The 22,059-nt window shown below is 59.6% G+C and overlaps 2 protein-coding genes across 3 annotated transcripts; one reads left to right on the top strand and one right to left on the bottom strand.

Moving 5' to 3' along the window:
* Nucleotides 1-2,708: 2,708 nt before the first annotated feature.
* Nucleotides 2,709-15,742, top strand: MMS19 (MMS19 nucleotide excision repair homolog (S. cerevisiae)). The gene is made up of 31 exons (XM_010564868.1): nucleotides 2,709-2,940; nucleotides 4,031-4,079; nucleotides 4,877-4,977; nucleotides 6,575-6,660; nucleotides 7,078-7,152; nucleotides 7,737-7,806; nucleotides 7,999-8,127; nucleotides 8,339-8,400; nucleotides 8,678-8,764; nucleotides 9,058-9,132; nucleotides 9,408-9,485; nucleotides 9,796-9,934; nucleotides 10,333-10,487; nucleotides 10,705-10,783; nucleotides 11,039-11,164; nucleotides 11,484-11,565; nucleotides 11,927-12,024; nucleotides 12,409-12,549; nucleotides 12,783-12,938; nucleotides 13,170-13,269; nucleotides 13,438-13,540; nucleotides 13,652-13,726; nucleotides 13,804-13,930; nucleotides 14,014-14,114; nucleotides 14,195-14,251; nucleotides 14,363-14,549; nucleotides 14,663-14,745; nucleotides 14,836-15,000; nucleotides 15,080-15,139; nucleotides 15,254-15,354; nucleotides 15,433-15,742. The coding sequence occupies exons 3-31, from the start codon at nucleotides 4,905-4,907 to the stop codon at nucleotides 15,458-15,460; spliced, it is 2,898 nt and encodes a 965-aa protein (XP_010563170.1). The 5' UTR covers nucleotides 2,709-2,940; nucleotides 4,031-4,079; nucleotides 4,877-4,904; the 3' UTR covers nucleotides 15,461-15,742.
* A 550-nt stretch (nucleotides 15,743-16,292) lies between these two features.
* ZDHHC16 (zinc finger, DHHC-type containing 16) lies at nucleotides 16,293-19,964 on the bottom strand. 2 transcript variants are annotated; one of them, XM_010564866.1, is made up of 10 exons: nucleotides 19,711-19,964; nucleotides 19,291-19,485; nucleotides 18,957-19,045; nucleotides 18,704-18,732; nucleotides 18,368-18,501; nucleotides 18,092-18,139; nucleotides 17,432-17,517; nucleotides 17,010-17,133; nucleotides 16,865-16,935; nucleotides 16,307-16,501 (listed from the first exon to the last, which is right to left on the bottom strand). In XM_010564866.1, the coding sequence occupies exons 1-10, from the start codon at nucleotides 19,957-19,959 to the stop codon at nucleotides 16,387-16,389; spliced, it is 1,140 nt and encodes a 379-aa protein (XP_010563168.1). In that variant the 5' UTR covers nucleotides 19,960-19,964; the 3' UTR covers nucleotides 16,307-16,386. The 2 variants fall into 2 exon arrangements, with proteins under 2 accessions (XP_010563169.1, XP_010563168.1); XM_010564867.1 differs by lacking the exon at nucleotides 18,092-18,139 and having other exon boundaries at nucleotides 16,293-16,501.
* Between the last annotated feature and the right edge of the window lie 2,095 nt (nucleotides 19,965-22,059).

The following is a 22,059-nucleotide window of genomic DNA, read 5'->3' as shown; positions in this document are numbered from 1 at the left end:
GTCGTGGGGCTGTGGGGTGAGCTTTGAGGGTGAGCGTGGGACTGGCTGTGGGGATGCGGGGCAGGACATAGGCACGGCTGTGGGGCAGGGCTTAGGATGCAGAATGGGGGAGGGCGTGGGGAAGGCCGTGGGGCAGGGCAGGGCAAGGTGTGGGGGCGAGGGACCGAGCGACTGAGCGTGGCCATGGGTCGTGGGGCCGGGGCATGAGGCTGCGGTGCGGAGCGTGGCTGTGGGGCAGGGCATGGGGGAATGGGCAGGGCCTGCAGCCGTGAGCTGGGCACTGAAAGAGGGGGTGGGGGGCAATGGGGTAGGCGTGGGGCAGCAGCTAGGGTGAGGGGGCTCTAGGAACGAGGCCGAGGTGGGTGTGGGTAGGTGGGGGGCTGTTGGGAGCTGGGTGAAGGCAGAGCTGTGGGGTCTGTGGGGCGGGTCAGTGTTTTAGATGGTGGGTCTAGAGCATGGGGTGGGATTAAATGTGTGTTGGGCCTGCTGGTGGTGCCAGGGACTGGCCTGGAATGGGGAATGGGGCTTCCGGGTGGGAGGAGTGGCATGGTATGTGTGAGCTGATGGGAGCACGAGGCTCCAGGCGCCGGTACTGGAGGTTTGGGGTGCAGTGGGGGCTGCTGTGGGTGGTACGGGGTATGGTTGGCTGGGTGGTAGAGAAGGCTCCAGTGGGAGGGGGGTTCCTGGTCTTGCTGAGATGCTGTGGGAGCTGACTGATGTGCTGGCTTTCCTGGCCCCTGCTTCTGGGACGAGCTCTGACTGCCCTCACTGTGGTTTCTCCTCCTTTCCTGGCAGGGCTTGAGGCATTTGGTTTCCTTGGATAAATTGTCTATCTGCTTGGAGCAACAACTTTGTGACTTTGTTATATTAGGGAATTTGCAGCTTCAGGAGTGCGGCTTTCTAAGGATAAGGTGGCATGTTTGTGTTTCTAGGCAGTGGCTTCAGCGCACTTTGGAAAGGAGTTGAGAGAGCAGAGGACTACATAGGTTATGTTACACAGAAGGGTACCTTATAGACCTTTCCCAAGGCTGATGGGTTGTGAACTGATCCGTGGTATCTTGGTGATGAGATGAGCTGGCAAAACGGGAAGGTAACCCAGTGGTCCATGTAACACAGGGTGAAGAAAATGCCAAGGGAATTAGGAGGAATTCACTAAACTATGTGACATTCAAGATGTTGCAAAAGAGTTGTACTAAACCTCCGACATATTTGGGATAGACTGGGGGAAAGATAACCTTACAACTGCTGTTGTCATCTATGGTCATGTTACAGAAGTGCCCAGAGAAAGCTTTGTCTCTTTGAAGACATATAAAGAGAAAGAGCCACCTCCGCCACCCCCCCCAGCTCTCGTCAGCCATATGGTGCTTGTGACAAACCTACTTTGACAAGTGAGGGAGCCAGCAAGTGTCCTTTGGCCCCTCTGACCTCATATAGAATCACACATCAGAAAGTATTAAATTGCATCATGTATCCTTGAGCGAAAGGGGAGTTTTTTTCTAACCTTGTGGCCATTGTGCAATTGTTGGAAAAAATGCATTGAGCTTTCCCATGTGTTGCTGAGTACTAAATTGAGTGTAACTTGGCAAGTGGAAGAAAGGCCTCGGTGCTGTCGCAGGCAGCTTGGGCTGTACGGGTCAGTGGGTGGCAGGAGGAGGATGAACTAATTTTTTTTAAAAGATAGGGGGAGAAGGATACTGCTGTTACAGAAATCTATCACACGCTCCCTGTGAATGCTGTGCTCGCATTTTGAGGGTGTGGGGGAGACAAGAATGGAAAGCCTGCAGAAGTGATTAATGTCTAGAAGGACACGGCATGAAAGGGGGACAGATGTGTTAGGAAAGGGAGCAGATTGATTCCAAGTAATAATACAGCAAGGGTAAATGGCTTGCTTCTGTTTAGCCTCTGGGACTACAGGAACACCAGAATAGGAAGGCAGCCCCTCCTGGTAAGGGAGTGCTGGGATTCAAGGTGTGTAATTAACCTTGGGAACTTGCTGCTGCCAGATGTGGAGGCAGAAGTTCCACAGGCTTGCCACTGTGCCTGCCGTGCTGATGAGGCAGGTCCAATTATAGCTGTGCTTGCGCTTAAGCCGTGGCCTGCGCAGCTGTGCCTGCAAGCAGGAGGGAGCACTCAGAGGTTGCGCTGTCGGGGCTGGTGTGGTCGCTCCACGCAAGGCAAAGCTGGTCGCACCCCCAGGTCCCTGAGAACAGAGTGAGTTCTCTCACTGTAGCGAGCGAAGGGGCTGCTAACCGCGGGGAGTATCAATAGCCGATTGTGGTTTGACCATTACACTTCAGCTCTTTCCTGCTGATTAGGAAACCAGCAGCTTTGTGTAGACACTGCTTTCAGTCTCTGAAAACACAAAGAGGCAGAGTGCTTGGCCGCAGAGACAGCGTTTGTCTCAGACCTTCTCCACAGTGGTTCAGAGGCACGAAGGCTTTTCATGAGCTTACAGAGCAGGATGTTGGGATACTGGGTGTGAAGGGACCGTATGAGCTCTCCTGGCAGCCCACTCTTGCTATGTGCTGGTGCACAGCAGCCGCTTGCTGTTGCACTGTTGTTCTGCAAGAGATATTGCCAGCACCTTACAGCTGTCGCTCAAGGCACCCCCTGTTCAGTCTGTGGTTGTTGAGTCTGCGACCTGCTGGGCTCCTCTTCTTCCTTGCAGCTCCCCTTATCTGTTCTGTCCCTCAGTCCAGGCTCCCTCTCCCTGCTGTGCCAAGCGGGACTGGAAGCTCTATGTCTGGAGTCGGGGCTGCCTGCTGTCAGAAAACAGTCATCCCTTGTCCCATCCCCAGAGACCACTCTCTGATGAGCAGCATGACTTAATAGTGGAATTAACTGCTTAGGAAGAGCCAGTAAACGCTAGAAACAGCAGGAGACACTAGCTGAGATAAGGCCTGGGAAAACCCCAAATGAAACCTTTAGGCTTCTGAGCAGGTGGGTGCCCTGTCAGTCGTGTAGGCAAGACTTCAGCAGGGCAGAGGGATGAACAGGGCCCTCCGGAGTGCCCAGAAGTGCTCCTGGGCAAAGACAGTGAGTCTCGGTGACTGAAGGGTGCTTTCTTTGTGGAGGAAAGCTGTTTTGTCCAGGTAGAGAGTGAGGGGTGCTGCTTGTTTCCCAGCAATATCCCTTGCCACCTAAGCTGCAGGTTAGAGGGCTGAAGGTAAGGCAGTCCCTTGCCCCCCACCCCATGTCTGACCACAGGGCATGCACAGAGCTTTCCTACTGGGAAGGTGTCGTGTTGGCAGTGGGTGGTGGGAGTGGAGAACCTGCCCTTCTGCCAAGGCTCTTGTAGGATGCAGCGGGTCCTTACCAAAGCCTCCCAAGGAGTGACTCTTCCCCCAGTTGATTTGCAAGAATATTGAGGCAGGAGGTGAGTGAGGCAACCTGGTGGGGTATCTGAGTCAGAGCTGGTAATAGACTCCAGGAGTCCCAACACTTCGTCTTCCTCTGACCACAAAGCCGCCTTTCTCCCTGCCCTCCATCTTGGAGGGAGTCTTGTGCAGGTCTTGCTCAGCATAGCATGGAGGTGGCAGAGCCAAAGTGGGAAGCCATGTGATCACTCGTGTCTGGGCTGTTTGCTTGGCCAGTTCTCCCTCGGGAAGCATCTGGGGAGCTGCCCTCTGTCTCCTCCTGGCTTGCTCACATTAGAGAAGCATTTTTTGGCATCTCAGCAAAGTGGAGCACAGCAAGGCTGCTTCTCAGGAGCCACGCATTGGTCACAGATGGAGCCAGGCTGTGGCGAGAGGGCAGAGGCAAAGTGCAGGCATGTTCACCCCTTGCTGCCAGCTCTCAGATCTGATCCAGTCAAGGCAGCTCTCAGTCCCAGACATGTTTGCAGGCAGGGCTGGAGGCAGCTCCACCAACTGAGCGCACATGGCTCCTTCGGTGCTTAGTGAGGTGCCGGCACCCAGCCAGCCTTTCCTGCTCTGGTGCTGGGGCCGTTCCTGGCATCTGTCTCCAGTGCCGTGCGTTACTGACGGTCTAGGAGTCTTTTTGCTTCACTCTCTTTGCCTCCTTTCTGCAGGGGTGAAAGATGGAAGTTGGACTGTGCTGCAGCTTGTGGAAGCCCTGGGGTAAGTAAAGCCTTATACATGTTATACATCACGTATACATCTCCTTGCAAGGGAGATTCCCACAAGGAGGGACAACAAGAAGGAAAAGTGTGCTCATCCAGGATGAGCTAGCTTCAGCACTGGTAGGCACACTGCAGCACACAGGCCTGCAAGGATGTTGTCCGTTCACAGCACGGGACCTGGGTGGTGCTTTGCCCTCCCAGGACTTGGGCTGTTTGGGAAAGAGCAGGGCCGGAGCAGCTCTTGATGCTCTCCCAGGACCGAGGAGAGGTATTGTGGCAGGCAGCAAGCCACAGGGCACTTCTCGGTTGAGACTGTCCCCAGAAGGAGCTGCCTGAGCCTACAGCTGCACATCACCATGTCACAAGTTGCTTGGCACTCAGCTTTTGCTTCTGTCTCCGAGCTGTCATGGCCTGGGAGTTGGGGAAGCTCATTTCTCTGAAGCTGGGGGCTGGGTTTGCCTCATTGTAAGAGGCTTTGCCCTTTTTCAGCCCTTGTGATCTTGGGAGCCTGAGTTTCAGGTGCAGAGCATGGGCAAGAGCAATTTCTTTGGTCCGACTTGAGAACTTGGAATTATTGCTGCATGGCTTTGGGGCTGGGTACATGTGTGCAGCACAGTCAGGGGAAGAGGAGTCTGCTCCCACCCTGCCAGCAAGACAGGCAGTATTGGGCCACCGCCCCTCTGCCCAGAGAGCAGCACCTCTTTGTTTTTATAATGTGTCTGCTCAGGATGTGCTTCCTGCTTGGGTGTTCCTGCTCACAACAGGCCTCTTGGGCTTTCTCCCCACTTGGGCTAGGTCTTGCCTGGAGAACACAGATCCTCGGATGCGAGGGCGAGGCATCCAGCTGCTGTCACAAGTCCTGCTCCAGTGTTACTCCCTGCTCCAGGAGAAGGAAGGTAAGGGCTGCTCTGGGCCTTTGAGTGCTGCTGGCAGGTTGGGGGCAAAGCCTGTGCCACTCAAGTGTCTGTCCTGCTGTTGGCAAAGGGTTTAGTTTAGCACCGTGACGACTTTGTACATGTCTCTCGAGTCAAAGGCCAAGGAGGATATGGGCCCTCACGCTGCAGCCTTTTAGCCAACCTCACTACACAATTTGGGTCACTCCCTGAACACGCCAAAGCCCTGGGCTGCAGCTGGTGCCCCTGGCAGTGTGTGGGTGTTGCACACCCAGGCGTGCTCAGCACCACGTGGGACGTCTTGGGGACACATCTGCATGTCAAAATCCTTGGGTGGTGATTCAGTGCAGGAAAACCATCATTCACAAAACAAGTCATGATGCAGCCTTGTGGCCTGCCCAGGTTAACTCAGGGGGAACCCTGGGGCCTGGGGAGGAGGGGAGATTGGCGTAAGGATGAGAGTGGAGTGGAGGACTGGGGTGGGGAGAGGAAGATGTCCTATTCATGACAAGCAGAAGGTTTGGCTGTGTTAAATGCCCCATAGCAACTGGCTGGTAGTGGGGGAAGTCAGTAAGTGCTGCCAAACTTTCACTTAGACTGGGGGCCTTGCTGATGGGTAGCTGAACCTGTGCCAGCAGGCTGGCAAGGCAGGGGGGCCCAGCTAGTAAGTGAGGTGGAGAAAGGGAAGGATGGAAGTAAAAGGTGCTTAGTCCTGGCATTTGTCTCTGTAAGTCTCAGACTGGTGCCAGGCAGGGCTGAGAGCAGCTGTGCGGAGAGAATATACACAGACTAGCTACTGGTGTAGCTGGAGTCAGGTGTGATGACCGTGATGGGGACTGGGGTGCTCCAGAGGGGCAGCCGGAGGTGGAGAGGTTCAGTGGGGACGCCTGGCAGAGTCAGGGCAGCTGAGCGAGCTGGGTTAGAGCCATGTCACCAGGAGCTCTGGAGGATGGTGGGCAGAGCCAGGGCACTGGTGGCTGCTGTGACACCCCCAGCTGGCCCCGTCTCCCTTCGTGTCCCTCCTCACGCAGTTCATTTCCCAAGTGCTTCGTCAGGCTGCCTCCTGGGGGGGTGAGTTTCTGCAGCAGCTGTGGGCGCAGGATGCTGCTAGCCGGCTCTTCCAGTCTGCTTCCTGCTGCCACTCCCCAGGGCCAGGGTGTGCAGGCGCCCATGGCAGTGACTCAGGGGCCGGGAACGTGTTGTGGAGCCAAGCTCGGGGAAGCTGGAGCTCCTGCTCCAGCCCTGCACCCCACCCCACGACATCCTCCAGCCTCCACTGAACAGGCATCTCCTGCTTCCCTGCTGGCATCTGCACCCACGTGTCTGGACAGGCCAGGGCAAATGCCTCTTGGGTAGCTCCAGCACCTCTGCAGCGGCCAGAGGTGGGTGCTGCCCCACTGCGGTCAGACGTGGGTTGCTGATGGGGGGAGGGTGAAGGTGTTGGAGCCAGGTGGGTGCACCCAACAGTGGCAATTCATGCTGTTCACCAGTGCAAGATGTGCTCGTTCTTCATCTGGCAGCTGCTTTTGGCAGAGCTGGGGCCGGCACCCAGCAGCTGCATTTCCTGGGACTAATGCACGTTGGTGTCTGTTTCTGACAGTGCTGCATCTGGTCCTGTTCTATGAGAATCGGCTGCAAGACCATCATCTTGTGATCCCCTCGGTGCTCCAGGGACTCCGAGCACTGGTGAGCTTGCGCCCCACAGTCTGCAGCACTGGGATGCACTCCAGAACAGTGCTGGGGAGGTACAACACCTGGGTACAGGTTGGAGCAGCATGTCGAGCAGGGCCCAGCTGGGCTGTCGCCTCCTGCCCGGTGACAATGCCCTATCTCCTCTGTGATCCTGCTGTGTCCCTTGCAGAGGGGCAGGGGAGAGGAGACTGCCTTGATCTGCCCCGTGCTGGTATTGGGGCAAGGATTCCCTGGCCGCTCTGGGGAGCAGCACAGATGATAGGCATCTTGTTCTGTCCTGTCTGTGGGGGTGGTGAGCTCTCCCTGGCATAGGAGAGGATCCTGCAGGTGGCTGCTGTACAGAAACATAAAGCTCCATTATATGGCTGCCATCATGGTTTTCTATTCTTGCTTTTCTTTTCCTGTCCCCAGAGCATGTGTGAGGTGCTGTCCCCAGGGCTAGCAGTGTCTGTGCTCAAAGCTATCTTCCAGGAGGTACATGTGCAGGTGAGCAATGTGATTTCCCATTATCCTGTCCCTGCTCCCTGGGTGTCTGGGCATGGCCTGCCTGCCCTGAGGACTGAGCACATTCAGTGGGAGTGCAGCGTAGCGTAGCGCATCCTTCCCGCAGCAGTGCAGTGCTCCTGCGGAGCTTAGAGACAGCGTGTCTCACTGCAGAGCGAGAGGCAGACAGCAGCTGAGGATCCTGTTTGGCCCTTGTCCTCTCTTCTCTCAGCCCTGGGGGGAGTATTTCCTTTGCTCTGTTCTGCAAGCTGTGTTTAAGTGCCCTCAGCACCCAAATTCTCCAGTTTAAGATTGTTTACGTTGGCAGGGCCTTGGGCAGTATGTGTGGCCCTGGTGTGACTGTGGTGGTGCATTCATGCAGTGAGGGACACTGTCATGTTCAGGTGCCATTGCATAGGCATGTGCACACTTTGCATGTGGTAAATGGGATCTGTGTGCCAGGAAGCAGCAGCTGAGCTGCTGGGGGTCCTGCCCTCTTTCTCAAGGGCATGTGCTGCCCTTGCGTGGTAGGTAGCAATGCTGCCATGTGTGGAAGCTTGTTTTGATTGCTCTGTTCCTCCCCCCAGTCCCTGCTGCAACTGGACCGCCACACAGTCTACAGCATCATCACCAATTTCATGGGCACCAGGGAGGAAGGTGAGGGGGCAGATGCCAGAACCACTCTGGGGTTGTCCAGGCTGGGAGAATGGCTTGCTTTCACCTTTTCAAAGGCTCTGTTGCCCTGTCTGGGGAGAGCTGGAAGGGCTGTGGGACTGGGGAAACCTGGCTGATTTCATGCCCTGTTGGTGAGATCTGGTGTCCTGCATCTGCTCTCGCTCCTTTCTGCAGAGCTGAAGGGCCTGGGTGCCGACTTCACATTTGGCTTCATCCAGGTGATGGATGGGGAGAAGGATCCCCGCAACCTGCTGGTGGCCTTCCAGATTGTGCGTGATCTCATTGCCAAGAACTATGCCCTGGGTGAGCACGTGCCTGCTGTGCAGAGCTGACTGGGGGACATGTTGCTTTTCTTTGAGTTGTCGGAGGGATGGCCCTTGGGTCTGACCAGAGCTGGGGTTGTACCTGACATGCTTCAGAAGCTGCAGAGCTAGCCTGTCATGGGTGCTAGGCATAGCTGCTGTGCCTCTTTTGCCCAGCATCTCTGCTCATGTCCTCTGCCCTTTCCTTGCAGGTCCCTTTGTGGAGGAGCTGTTTGAAGTGACCTCCTGTTACTTTCCCATTGATTTTACTCCAGTGAGTGAGTCTGCCCTGTGCCACAGCCTATTCCTTCTGGCATTTTCTCAGGGGGTCGTGTCCCCTCCAGGAGATGGGAGGGGAGGATGGGCAAGAGTCTTGGCTGGGCAGTGTTTAGCTGCAAACTGTGGTACCCAGGCTGACAGGCTGGTGCCAAGCTGGCTGCAGTGACTGGCATCACTGCTGCCTTGCTGGAGATGAGGTGATGCAGCCTCGGCTGATGGCTGGATTGGGAGGTTTCCTGACTGGTGACCTGCTCGCTCTGCTTCCCTTCCAGCCCCCCAATGACCCTCATGGCATCCAGAGAGAAGACCTGATCCTGAGCCTCCGGGCTGTACTGGCCTCCACGCCTCAATTTGCTGAGGTAGGAAGCTTCTAGGGGGTTCTTGAGCACCCCGCTGTTCAGAGTGCTGTAGCTCCTGCTATGGCTCCATGGGAAGGGAACTGCTGGGATGAGGAGCCTGCACTAGGGCAGCCCTGTGTCCTGCTGGGGTTGGGCGTGGGGAGAGTGCTGATGCTGATATCCTGGGAAGGGGCTGCCTGTTGCAGGTATCCCTCAACCTCTGCTCTCCTGGCAGAGGTTGAGCTTGCAGCCCTGCAGGGCCATGGACAAGGTGGTGCAAGGGGTGGGCTGAGTTTAAGTGCCTCTCTCTGCAGTTCCTTCTCCCTCTGCTCATTGAGAAGATGGACTCAGACCTGCAAAGTGCCAAGCTTGACTCCCTGCAGACTCTGGTAAGGAAGGACCCCTACACCCTTCAGCCCACAGCTGGCCTGTGGCAGCAGCAGCCAGCCACCTCCGAGTCCTTCTCCCTGCCAGCCAGAGACTGTCCCTTGCAGAGCCACGATTTCCAGGGTCCTAGTTTGGCCTACATCACTCTTTGCTCTTTTTCTCTCCCTTGAGTGGTTTGTGCAGTTCAGCATGAGCTTGCAGGATGGGCAGTGTCCCTGCTCTGTGTCCTCCCAGTACTGGCTTCTCTCTGATGCTTTCTCCTGGTTCCCTCTTGCAGACTGCCTGCTGTGCCATCTATGGGCAGAAGGAGCTGCAGGAATTCCTCCCCAGCCTCTGGTCATCCCTGCGCAGGGAGGTGAGTACTCCAGGGCCCTTAACAAATGCTCCACCACAGTTGGGCTCCTGCTAAGCACGAGTTCACAGCCAGACCAGGCGGGTCCCATATCTCCCAGCAGCACCCACCTGTGGCCTTGGACAGCCCCAGCTGAAAAGTGGGGGGACAGGCCAGCCCTATCAGCATGTCCCGAGGGCTTGGATGTGCCACACTGCATGTTCAGAGCATGTGGGAAGTGAGGCAGGAGCCTGAGCCCTTCTGCTCACATTGGGAGCATGAAGCCTGCGGTTGGGGTCAGCACAAAGCTTAGATCGTCCTATGACATCTGCAGGTGTTCCAGACAGCAAGTGAGAAGGTTGAGGCGGAGTGCCTGGCCGCACTGCACGCCCTCTCTGCCTGCCTCTCCTGCTCCGTGCTCAGCTCTGACACCGAGGATCTCCTGGATTCCTTACTCAGCAGCATTCTGCAAGGTAGCTAGGAGAGAGACCTACCCTGCCCCGAGCAGCCAGGCCTGCAAGCATGCTCCTAGCTAGCGATCTGCCCTCCTGTTCTCTTTGAAGCCTCTTTCTTCTCTTTCTAGCCCTCACAGCCACTGTTGGCTTCTCCAAGGTAATTGGCTGCAGGAAGGGAGGAGAAGGGGGCACAGTAGGAAATGCCTGTTGGATCAAGTTGCTTTCTTCTCTGCTGGGGCTGGGGCATCCAAGGCTGTGCTGTGGGCTTGGAGCTGGGGAAAGCAGCTCTGCTAGGGAGGCTGTGCGGCAGCTCAGAGCTGCGCCCCGGCAGCACGTCCCAGCCCAGATATCAGCTGTGTCCCTCCGTGCAAGGCAGAGAAGCTCTGCCAGCGCAGCTGACACCCAGCCTATCTCAGATTGCAGGCACCATCTGTGCGAGCCCGACATGAAGCTGGTGTGGCCAAGTGCCAAACTCCTGCAGGCAGCAGCAGGTGCCTCCCTCCGTGCCTACCACTGTGTCACCAGCAGTGTCCTGCCCCTGCTGCTGGAGCAGTACACCAAGCACCCGCAGGTGAGGGGCACCCCAGGCTCTGCGGTCACAGGCAGCAGGGCTGAGTGCAGCTGCTGGCTCTGCAGGGCTTGGTGGGAGCAGGGTATGAAAGTGGATGTCCTTCCCTGGCTGCAGGTGGGGACCCTGTGGGCACCCTCTGGCCTTGCAGCGCTGGGCTGAGGCATAGCTATGTCCCAGCAGTGACAGTGATCTGGGTTGCTCTTCTGTGTCCCTGCAGAGCAGCCAGAGGAGGACAATCCTGGAAATGCTGCTGGGCTTCCTGGAGTTGCAGCAGAAGTGGGGACATGTGGAAGAAGGTGAGGCTGGCTGGTCCCTCTGGAGGCACCGTGTCCTAGGGGGCTGCTGGCTCTGACCACCTTCCCCATATGCTGGCAGAGGGGGAAGGCTCATTGACCTGGGCGGCTGTATGTGCAACTCTCTACCATGTCCCAGGGACCCTGCGTGGCTAGGTGTCAACCAGCAGGGCCCCAGAAAGGGTCTGTCAGGTGCCGTGCTGGTGGCTGTGTGGTGACAGCCAGGCACAGGCAGTGACTCCATGCCTCTCTCTCTAGATGAGAGCACTCTGCTGTCGCTCCGAGCCCCGGTTTGCTCTGTGGTGTTCTCGGCGCTCACGGATCCCAGTGTGCAGCTGCAGCTGGTTGGGATCAGGGCACTGACTGTCCTGGGCTCCCTGCAAGGTTGGTGCCTTGTTTCCCTTGGGGACGCAGAGGGAGGTGTTGCCCTGTTCTGAGAGACATGGTGCCACATGGCTGCTGGGATGTCCTTGCCTGCTGCCTGTAGGTGAACAGGAGCAGTGGCAGCATTTCCTACCCAGGCCATGAGCTCCAGGGACACTTGGTCTCTCTCTTGCCTTGTTATGCTGGGCACCATGTATCTCTGGTGTTTGGCATGCTGCTGCGGTGCTGCTGGCCTGGACAAGGGGGAAGGATGCTGGCCAGAACACGGGCATCTTTGCCTTTGGCCATGGGCAGGATTCCTCTACAGCTCTTGTTCCAGGCTTCCTGTCTCCCTCTGACCTGGAGCTGGTTGTGGATCACCTCATCCGTCTCGCTCTGCATGAGGAGGATTCCCAGAGCAGGTGAGGGGCGGGCTAGTGCCACTGCAGTCACCCAGACTCTGGGGAGAGGAACAAAGCCTGGCTTTGCTGCAGAGAGGGGTTGTAGTCTGGGGGAAGGTATGGGAACTGTCTGAACTAAAAGTCTATGTGGGTGTAAGAGTAAAGGGATAAACCAGGTGATTTATAGGCTGGAAATTAGAAAGTCTGGGCCTGTCAAAGTAGGGGACTCTGCTCTGCCTGCCAGTAGGGTGGAAAAGGCAGGTTGCTGAGAAATAGGTTTCTGGAGGCACCTTCTGGCCCAGATCTGTACAGCTGGTGTACAAGCAGCCCCAGGTTTGCAGTGCTCACATCAGCCCTCCCACTCTCTTCCCCCCCTCGGCAGCGAAGCAGCGATGGAGGCAGCTGGATCTCTGGCCCCCCTCTACCCAAAAGTTTTCTCTGGACACATGGTACCCAGGCTTGAAGAGGAGCTGCAGTCAGGTAGGGCTGGCAGCCTTGGGAAGGAAGTGATGTCTGGTTTTGTGGTGAAGCCTGTCCCGTTTGGCTCCTACCGGGCAGTGGGGCTGTGCCATATGGCGTAGGTCAGTGGCTCTCCTGCTTGGGGGATTCCCAGTGCAGGCACTGTGGTGCTGGCATAGGGAAGACCATACCTGGTGCTGGCAACCAGCCTGTGTGGCCGGGATCAGCCCTGTGGGGAGGAGCTGCCCAGGCACAGAGCTGGCAGACTGCCTTGGGGCTGGCATGGGCTAGTTCTGCTGTGCTGCTTCATTCCATCCACCCTGGCAGGGTCTGGGCCCTGAATGCCCTTGGGCAAGGGGGCCTGGGGTCACCCCAACACCCCTCTGAGGTGTTTTTCCTCTTCAGAGCGGCAGGAAGAGAGCCCCTGTGACCACCGCTCCCTGCGGCAGCGCTGCCTGCAGGCCCTGGCAGCCGTGTCCACCCACACCAGCATCGTGAGGGAGACTGTCCCTGTCCTGCTGCAGCATCTCCGGAAGGTGCAGAAAGGTAACGCAGCCTGCAGCAGGCAGCTCCACGGAACGTGTCTGGGCAGGAGCTGCCTCTGTTACCACTGATGTCTGGGAGAGTGGGGATGGCAGAGGTGCAAGGAGCCTGGGGCTGGGCTGTGAATCCCACTGGTGGAGAGGGAGCAGGGAGGGCTGCGTTGCCCCAGAATCCCGGTGTAGATCAGGGCAGTGGGTGCTCAGACTGTTTGATGTGACGGTGACTGTGCCCTGCAGGGAGCGAGGCCGGGAACACCCAAGACATGGTCTCCGTGTGCCAGAGCCTGCACCGCGTGGCTCTGCAGTGCCAGCAGGACGCGGAGAGCTGCTGGTACTACCACCAGACGGTGGTGCCCTGCCTGCTGGCCATGGCCGTGCAGGCTGCCATGCAAGGTAGGTGCGGGGCTGGAGTAGGAGAAGGGGAAAGCAGGCAGCTCCTCGGGCTCTCTGGCGTCCCCGACCCTGCCGCCGCCCTCTGGCAACCGCGGGCACTGCGGGCCCCGCTGCCTCCTGCCAGAGGCAGAGCAGCCCTGCCCCAGGGCCGGTGTGGGTCAGGGGGCTGTGCCTGCCTCCTCCCTCCGGGCAGCGGGCTCCAGCATGTCCCTTTCCTCCCCCTGCCTGCAGAGAGCACCCACCTGCTGCTGGCCAAGGCACTGCTGGAGGAAGAGGTGCTGGCTGCCATGGTCCCAGTCATCAGCGCTGCCACGACTCACCTGAGCCCTGAGTGAGTGATGCTGGGATGGGACACCGGGCATTCCATTGTGGGGAGGGGGCAGGCTACGTGCCCCCTGCTGCTGTCTGTTCAGGGGGACCCTGTGCCTCCTGGGAGGTACCCAGGAGCTCTCTGGTGACCCTCCCAGAGCAGCACGTTGCAATGTCTCCTTTCTCCTAGGCTGGCTACCCAGAGTGTGTCTCACGTGGTACCCCTCTTCCTGGATGGAGAGGTCTCCTTCCTGCCCCAGAACAGTTTTCCTTGCTCCTTCCAGCCCTTCGAGGTGTGTTGGGTGCTTGGGGCTGGGGTGCCGGAACAGGGGCAGGGAATGAGGATGTCGGCACAGGCTGGCAGCAAGGACCGTGATGACATGGGTGCTGTTCTTCCCCCGCAGGATGGGGAGTGCTTGGAGGCACAAAGACGCCTGGTCGCCCTCCTCATGGCCTTTGTCTGCTCCCTGCCCCGCAATGTAAGTTGGTGGGGAGCAGGGTGGAGGGACCCTGACCAGGTGGCCCCAGGCTGTAACGTGCTCTATGTCTCCTCCAGGTGGCAATTCCTCAGCAGGAACGGCTGCTCCATGAGCTGCTGGCGCTGAGTTGCTCCTGCAACTGCCCCTTCACGGCCACCACAGCTGCCAAGTGCTTTGCAGGGCTGGTGAACAAGCACCTGGCGGGTAAGGGGGCTGGGCAGGACGTTGTGGGTCCCTGCCCACTGCTGGCAGGGGAATGGCTCAGCCTGTCCCTTCTGTGTCCCCAGGGCAGCAGCTGGATGAGATCCTCCAGCTTGCAGTGAACAGGATGGAGCTTGGGCTTGCAGAGGGGCCCTGCCGAATGCAGGCGCTCACCCTGCTGCTCTGGGTAAGGACCACTGTAGGTGCGGGAGGGGGGAAAGCTGGGGGGGGTGGCAGCCTGGCGCTGACTCTGCTCTGCCTGCACAGGTAACCAAAGCCCTGGTGCTGCGGTACCACCCCCTGAGCTCCTGCCTGACAGACAAGGTAGGTGGCAGTGGGGGGATCTGATGTCCAAGGAGTCTGCCCGCTCCCCCCACGGCCAGCTGGGAACCCCCAGCAGGAGGGCACCCTGTCTCAGGGCTCTCTCCCTCGCAGCTGCTGGGCCTGCTGGGTGACACAGAGCTGGGCCCCGCCGCGGCTGATGGATTCTCTCTGCTCATGGCCGAGTCCCCGGATGTGCTGCACAAGGGCTGCCATGCTGACGTGCGCATCATGTTCCGTCAGCGCTTCTTCACTGACAACGTCCCCAAGCTGGTGCAGGGCTTCCACGGGGCTGGCCCCGGTGAGTGGCCACCCACAGCCCAGTCTCGCCACCCCGTGAGCCCTTACCCAGGGGACCTGACCTGGTGTCCCCCCCTTCCCCTGGCTGCCTGTAACTGTCTCTGCTCTCCACAGACGTGAAGGCCAATTACCTGAAGGGCCTGTCCCATGTGCTCAACCATCTCCCCAAGCCTGTGCTGGTGACGGAGCTGCCCACGGTGAGAGCCAGCCTTGGTGGCGGGGACTGTGGCAGTGCAGAGTGCACAGCTGGGAGTTACTCATGTCTCCTATGTTCTCCCCACCCGCAGCTGCTTTCTCTCCTGCTTGAGGCCTTGTCCTGCTCGGACCGTGTGGTGCAGCTCTCCACACTGAGCTGCCTCCAGCCACTGCTGCTCGAAGCTCCCCAGATCATGAGTCTGCACGTCGACACACTGGTCACTAAGTTCCTCAGCCTCACCTCCAGCCCCACCATGGTGCGTGTGCCCCCTCCTTCGCCCCCCGCCTGCCCCTTTCCTCTGCCCCTTGTGCTGCCCTCACCCCTGTCTGTTCTAGGCTGTCCGCATCGCCGCCCTGCGCTGTGCCCACGCACTTACCAGCCTGCCCACAACAGTGGTAAGTGCTCCTGCTGCCTGCTCCTGCATGTAGAGGGGCAGGGGGGTCCTAGACCTCCTCCTGTGGGGCAGCCAGCACCCAGCTTTCTCATTAGGAGCCCTTTCTGTCCTACAGCTGCTCCCGTACAAGGCCCGAGTTATCCGGGCGCTGGCCAAGCCTTTGGATGACAAGAAGAGGCTGGTGCGGAAGGAGGCAGTGGCAGCACGGGGGGAATGGTGAGTGCGTGGGGCTGGAACTGCCGGGGTGCTGGCGTGTTGGGGATGTGGCTGATGGCACCATCTCTGTTCCCACAGGTTCCTACTGGGGAGCCCGGGCAGGTGAGTCCCCTGCATCCCCTCCCTGTGCTGACCGACAATCTGACCGGGCCCCCGCTAACCCATCCAACTGATGCCATGGACCCTTGGAGCCTAGTACTGCCCAAGTGCTGGGGCTGGAGTGTCGGGGCTGGCAGACAGCACCCCTCACAGCAGCACCTTCCTGGCACCCACAGCGGGGGAAGGAACTGTGCCACTTGTGGCTTGCCCAGCTGCTGCTGCAGCCAGGGACAGTGATGGACAGACTCGCCATGTGTGAGTGGAGAGGGCAGGCCTGTGCACGCACGTACAGTGTGTGGCAACCCATGGGCCAGAGGAATAAATATATCTGTTTTGGTAATGCTGCGGGGGGGGTCTTCATGCAGCTTGGGCTGGGATCCCAGTGCCTTTCCATGTCAAGTAGCTAAAGGTGCTGCTGGTTACAGGCCCTTACTCCTCTTTCCATGCTGGGGAATCATGGGAGTCCCTCTCCTCCCCTGTCCCCAGAAGTCTGCACCTCCCACCAGGGTAAAAGAGCCAGGCTCCCTTAAAAACGAACAAAAAAAAAATTTATTGGATGGTCTTAAAAAGGCTCCCTGGGGAGTGCTTGGGGGGCAGTGGTGCCATCCGCACCCAGCCCTGCCGGAGAGCCGAGCTGGGCCCCGTGCTGGCCCATACCTGTGCTAGCGAGGGCAGCACCTGCAGCTAGAGCAGGGAGCAGCAGCTCTGCCGCCTTTCTCCCGGGGCTGCCTGCAGCCACCAAGGAGCCAAGAGAGCAGGCATCCAGGCACTGACACTGTCCAATGAAGTTTCCTGTGGCTCTGGCTCTGGTCAGCGATGTGTGCCAGCACCCGCCTTCCACCAGGCACTTGGTCCAAAGGGAGCTGCAGTGGCAGAGAGGGTCCCCCGTGCACTCCCCTGCCTGCGGGGGGGGACATCTGCAGCACCCAGGCCTCAGATGGCCAGGAGCGGTGCACGCTGCTTGGTCACACAAGGAGGCAGGTCCCAGCTCAGGCCCGTCCCATGGGGCAGGTGAGGAGAGGGCAGCAGGACGCGGGTGAGCCAGTGCCTGTGGGGAGAGGAGTGAGGCCACAGCAACAATCTGAAAGCTTGGTGTTTCTCAGCTCTGCAGAACTGAGCCAGGGCTGTGAGCCCATGACCCCGAGCTGCCATGATGGCTGTGCTCCTCTGCTGGGACTCTCTTGGCAAAGGGGTGCTGGGTAGGCCAGAGCTTGCCACTGGGCAGGGCTGAGGAGCCACAAGGCAGCTTGATGCCCAGGTCCTCTGTGCCTTGCAAAGCCCAGAGCAGCAGACAGCAGGGAATGCTTGCTGTCCTGCTCTGCCCCAGCTGCCCAAGGAGAGCCCCTGTCCCAGCACCCCCATGTGCTGCTGAGCCACCACCTTCCCAGCAGGGCCTTCCCTGGGGCTTTACCTTGGCATGTCCACACCCAGGAACACCTTCCAATTATCCCAGCTCCCATAACTGTAAGGGTTCCTGAAGACCTGCAGGCCAGGGACATGCACATCACATCTTGCTCTGCCCCAGCCGGCCCTACCGCTCTGCAGGCTGTGCTCACCTTGCCTTTCTTCTGCAGTCTCTGCCTCTCCTTCTTGTTGATGTGCCGCTCGATGCTGGTTTCCCCACGGGTGATGAGGGCAGCGTGCCACACTGTGAGAGCACCCAAGGCCAAAGCAACTGAGCTGGGGACGGCAAGGGACAGCAGGTTGCACACAGGCCTTCCTTCCCTAGTGTCACAACTGTGGGGGGCTGAGGCTGCCTTCCTGTACCCACAGCTGCACAGGTGGGTCAGCTCATCTAATCTCCCATGACAGAGAGCCAAAATCTCTCTGTGGCTCAAGAGCTGGCAGGGCAGGGACATCTGTGCTAAAGCAAGCCAGCTCAGCCCCTGGGCAGGCAGAGGGTGAGCAATATCACAGGGCAGGGGGCTGCATGCTGCTTCCCCCAGCACCCTTGCTCCCAGCCCCTGGGCCCCCTTACCTGCAAAGGACCCAGAGGTAGACCACGCTCTTGTGGAAAGCTCGCTGGTGGAAGGAGAAGGTGGGTGGCGGGGTCTGGTAGTACGTCTGAAAAAGGATGACAGTGGGGGTGATTACCCAAATTGCTTTATAGCTTGAAGCCAGACAGGGGGAATGCTGCACCCCTCACTGATGCAGAGCTCAGACAGCTAGAAAGGACTGTGGCTGGGGCCAACACAACAGCCAGGGTGATGGGGAGGCAGCCTGAGACAGCCACGAGACAGACAGACACCCAAGAGCTGGCACATGGGTGGGAAGCAGTGGGCTGGAGGTAAGGGGGCAGGCAGCAGCCATGGGACTGGTCAGGACACTGCAGCTGGTGCTCGGGGCAAGATGTGTACACACTGCTGCAGCATCCCCAGGAGAATAGGGCCTGAGCAGCACATGCCAAGCAGCTGCCACCAGCCAAAGCCCCTGGAAGCTGAGTACACAGGGAAGCAGACCCCAAGCTGCTGGAGGCAGTGCATGGAGCAGAGCTGTCCGGCCAGCCCCAGCTCTCTGACATGAGATGAGCACCAGGGCTGGTTCTGGCTGTGGGGTGCTCCCTGAGAGCAGGGACCCAGCCTGCAGGGCAGCTCTGCTCCACACTGCCTGGAGCAGCTGGGGGGCAGGGATGTCCCACCTGGTTGGCAGCCACCTGCAGTCTCTCCTTCTCAAGCAGTTTCATTCTCTAGGGGGATGGAAAACAGGGCACCAGTTACATGTCTCAGAGGAGGGGTCCCTTTGCCCTCACCCCCCCACAGGACCAGGGCAGCTGGGGGCCTCGCAGGAGGAGGGAGAGGGGAAGCAAAGTCACTACAAGGCCAGGCCTGGCCCAGCCTTGTTCTACAAGCTCAGCCTAGGGAGCCCAGGCAGTCTCAGTGCACAGCAGGGTGAGGGCCGGGGCCTGCCTTCTCACCTCGATGGCTGCGTAGGCATCCCGGAACATCTCCCAGCCACTGATGCTGCAGTAGATGCAGCCCATGGTCATGAACAGGCAGAAGGAGAAGAAGTAGCGGTGGTTGTAGTGTCCTACACAGTTGTTTAGCCAGGCTGCCTCTGGGGTTAAGGGTATGTAACCGTGACAGACCACGGGTCCAAACCCACCCCAGGGACCAGGGTGGTTCTGGGCCTGGCCCCCAGCACCCTTCCCCATGCTGGCTGACTCGGGAGAGGAGAAGGGCAGGGAGAGAAGGCGGAAACAGGGCTGGCTGCCCCTGGGAGAGTGCCACGGGTTAGTACTGCAGAAGGATACGGCAGTGGTGGTCCATCTTCAGCACGCACCTGGGAGGGAGGAGAGCAGCGCCAGTGTCAGTGCCAGCACAAGCACTGCGTTTGTGAGGGGGCAGGCAGCCCCCCCCCAGCCCTGCGGGCTGTATGAGAGATGAGGCGAGAAGCTGGCAGAGCAGAGGGGAGGCGGCCCTGGTCTCATAGTGTGGCAAGGGGCAAGGAGAAGGGTCCCGAAGGCTGACCCAAGTGCTGTGGTGAGCAGAGGGAGGGAGCCCTACCTGTTGCAGATGCTGCAGTGGTGGGTGCGAGCTGGCTTGGGGGCAATGCATTTCCTGCAGATGGAGACGCCGGTGAGATCGTCCTTGGTCTGCGCACAGGTCAGAAGAGATTTGTGCACCCAAGCCCTGCACCTGTTCCCTGCTCCCCACATTCCTTACCTCCCCTGTGACCACCCCAGCCTCCCCACCCTGCACTGCCCAGCCTAGCTGCCCTGATCTGGAGGAGGCCTCCTGCAACAATGCCACCAGGCTGGTTTAGCTGTTCCCACTGATCACCTGTAGCTGGTCTCCAGTGCCCAGCTGAGAGAGGCTGTGCTGCCAGTTCATGCCTCACCTGTGGTGGGTGCCCGGGTGAGGTGGTGATGGCCATGTAGTAGTGGAAGACGATCATGATGAGGTTCCAGTGTCCATAGGCGAGGTGCCAGCAGATCCAGGCAGGTGTGTAGGTCTGCAGGATGAGGGGCAGCAAGCAGATGTACACGATGGCCACAATGGAGCTCGTCAGCCCAATCACCAGTGCCACAAACACCTATGGGAAAGGGGCCTGGGTCACCAGAGTGGGCAGCACCTGCCCCTCATTGCCTGTGGAGAAGTACAGGCAGGATACAGCCACAGGAACCCAATCTGAACCACACTCAGGTCCCCACTCCCTTCCTGTCTAGAGCACAGGCAGCCCTGAGGCTCACTTGCCACAGCAGCACACTTGCCCCAGCCCCCAGAAACAGGTGCCCCCCTGCCCGCTGAGGGTACTCACCACACCGAACCACCGGGTGACATGGTCCACCAGCCAGTAGATGGGCTCGAAGAGGGAGTCAAGCACCACATCGCCGTTGGTGAAGGAGTTGTAGAGCAGGGAGCGGAGGCAGAGGTGCCCATAGTGCCACAGCTGCTCCGCCTGCCGCACCAGCTTAAACCGCCGCCGCCGCCGGCCCAGCCGCAGACACTTGAGGAGCAGGCGCATCACCGCTGCAAACATCCGCTGCCGGCTCCTCATCCCTGCCATGCCACACCTGGGGGGAGAGGAGCTCAGTGTGGGCAGGCCACCCCGCTGCCTGGCTGTCCTTCAGGAAGGGTCTCCCCTCCTGGACGTGCTGATGCTGGTCGCGCAGCTCCCTGCACCAACTCTGCTGGTCACCTGCCTGCGCAGCACGTCAGGGGCTCCTCCTTTACCCTGCACAAGGGTGCAGAGCAGGGGGAGCTAAGCACAGACTCCTGGAGGCTGTGGGGCCACTGTCACTGGGACTGCTCTCTGCATGGAGTTGGGGGCACAGGCCCCTCAGCATCTGGGCTCAGATGTTCTCTGGTCCCATCTCGTCTTTCCCAGCGGGGAGGGGGCTGGGGGAGCGACATGGATAGTCTGACTCAGAGGAAACTAGAGAAGGCAGGAGCATCCAGGATGCTGGGCCAGTTCCAGGGACAATCCCAGACCCAGCCCTTCCCAACAGGTTTGGGAACAGGGGAACCTGCACAAGACATATGTGGAGGAGCCAGGCCAGGATTACCCCTCCTCCCCTAGTCCCTCTCCTCACCGCCAAAAAGCAGGGCCTGGATGCTGCTTCCGTTCACCTCAACCTCTGGACCAAGCCGCAAAGGCCACCCTGCATCTTTCCCAACCTCACAGACCCACTCCAAGAGTCCCAACACTTTTGCCCTTTCCCTGGCCTGGATCCACCTCGGACAACACCATGCACCAGCGAACGAGCAGACTGGGGGCAGCCCCAGGCCAAGGCAAAGCTGCGAAGTGCTCCCCTGCCCGCTGAGCCCCTCGTCCCACCTGAGAGCCGTGCTAGGAGCGAGGAGGAACCAGAGCTGGCCCAGCAGCTGGGAAAATGATCTGCAGGGCTGGGGCCCCCAGGCCTCCGTGCAGGCAATATCCATCAATATTAAGCAGCAAGGCTGCCCCAGGGCCCTGCCAAGGCATGTTCTGAGCCTGGGCCAAGTGCTTGCCTTGGCGTGGTGCCAGGCAGTGGTGCCACACCACAGAGTCCCCCCAGCAGGGACCAGCTCCCTGTGCTGCCATGCCCACTGCACAGCCCTCAGGGAGCAGCAGGGAGGGTAAGGGCGGGAGCTGCAGCATCCAGATGGGCTGTCCAAAGGAGGCAGGGGCTCCCCTCTGCCCTGCTGGACGAGCATGGGGCTGACCCCAAGGCTGGGAGCAGCTGGACACAAGGACACCAGACCCACCAGCCCACAGGCATGGCTTCTGCCCAGGTTTCCTGTACCTTGGTAAAGGAGAGGTGGGATATGCAAATGCCAATGCCACCCCCTTCCCCATGTTTCCCCTTGACTCTGCCAAGAGCTTTCCTCTGCAACACATCAGGTGCAAAGTGGAGCAACAGCTTCCTGCTGTGCAGCCTTTGAGTGGCACTCGTCCCCGTGTTGTCAGTGTGGCAAGAAACAAAATGCTGCAGACAGCAGCAGGTCTTGGGGTCAGCCCTCCCCTCCAAACACAGAGCACCTCTCTGCCCCTCAGAGAGGTTTCCTTGCCTACAACAGCCAGCAGCTGCTGAGCAGGGAGCCCACAGGGGAGGCAGCCAGCCTGCCCCAGGGCAGGACAGCCCTTTGTTCCCAGGCACCTGCCTGCAGACAGTGGCACAGCCACAGGGAGCAGAGCCACGAACCCTCCCTGGCCCAGTCAGGCACTGGGGCTTCAGCCCTCACCCTGCCCACAGCCCTCCCCACATCCCAGTGGGGCACTGAGCCCACGGGATTGGGACAGCAACCACCAGCCCAGCCAAGACCACAAGCAACATCATGGCAGGGAGGAACCTTAGATTTGGTCCTACCCCAGGCATAGCCAGGGCCCTGCTCCTGCCGGGTCCAGCCACCCAGCCCCAGCCCTGTGGCACCCTCCAGTGGCGCCCAGCTCCCCCAGTTCAGTAGCACCCAGCCTCACGGCACCGAGACGCTCTCGGGCACCCATCACGCAACGGCTGTCCGTACCAACAGCAAAAAGCCTTCACCCCCACAGCCCCCCCAGCCTCTCCAGGCCTACAGCATCCCCCCCATTGCCTCCCAGCCCGTCCAGGCCCACAGCATCCCCCGTCGCCTCCCAGCCCCACGGCACCCCCAGCCCCCCGGAGCCCCACGGTCCATCCCAGGC

Source organism: Haliaeetus leucocephalus, unplaced genomic scaffold, assembly GCF_000737465.1.
Source record: "Haliaeetus leucocephalus isolate CR32 unplaced genomic scaffold, Haliaeetus_leucocephalus-4.0 Scaffold184, whole genome shotgun sequence".
In the NCBI taxonomy this organism is placed as follows: Eukaryota; Metazoa; Chordata; class Aves; order Accipitriformes; family Accipitridae; genus Haliaeetus; species Haliaeetus leucocephalus.
Note: the sequence above shows the minus strand (reverse complement) of the source record. Positions and strands in the feature narration are given on the sequence as shown.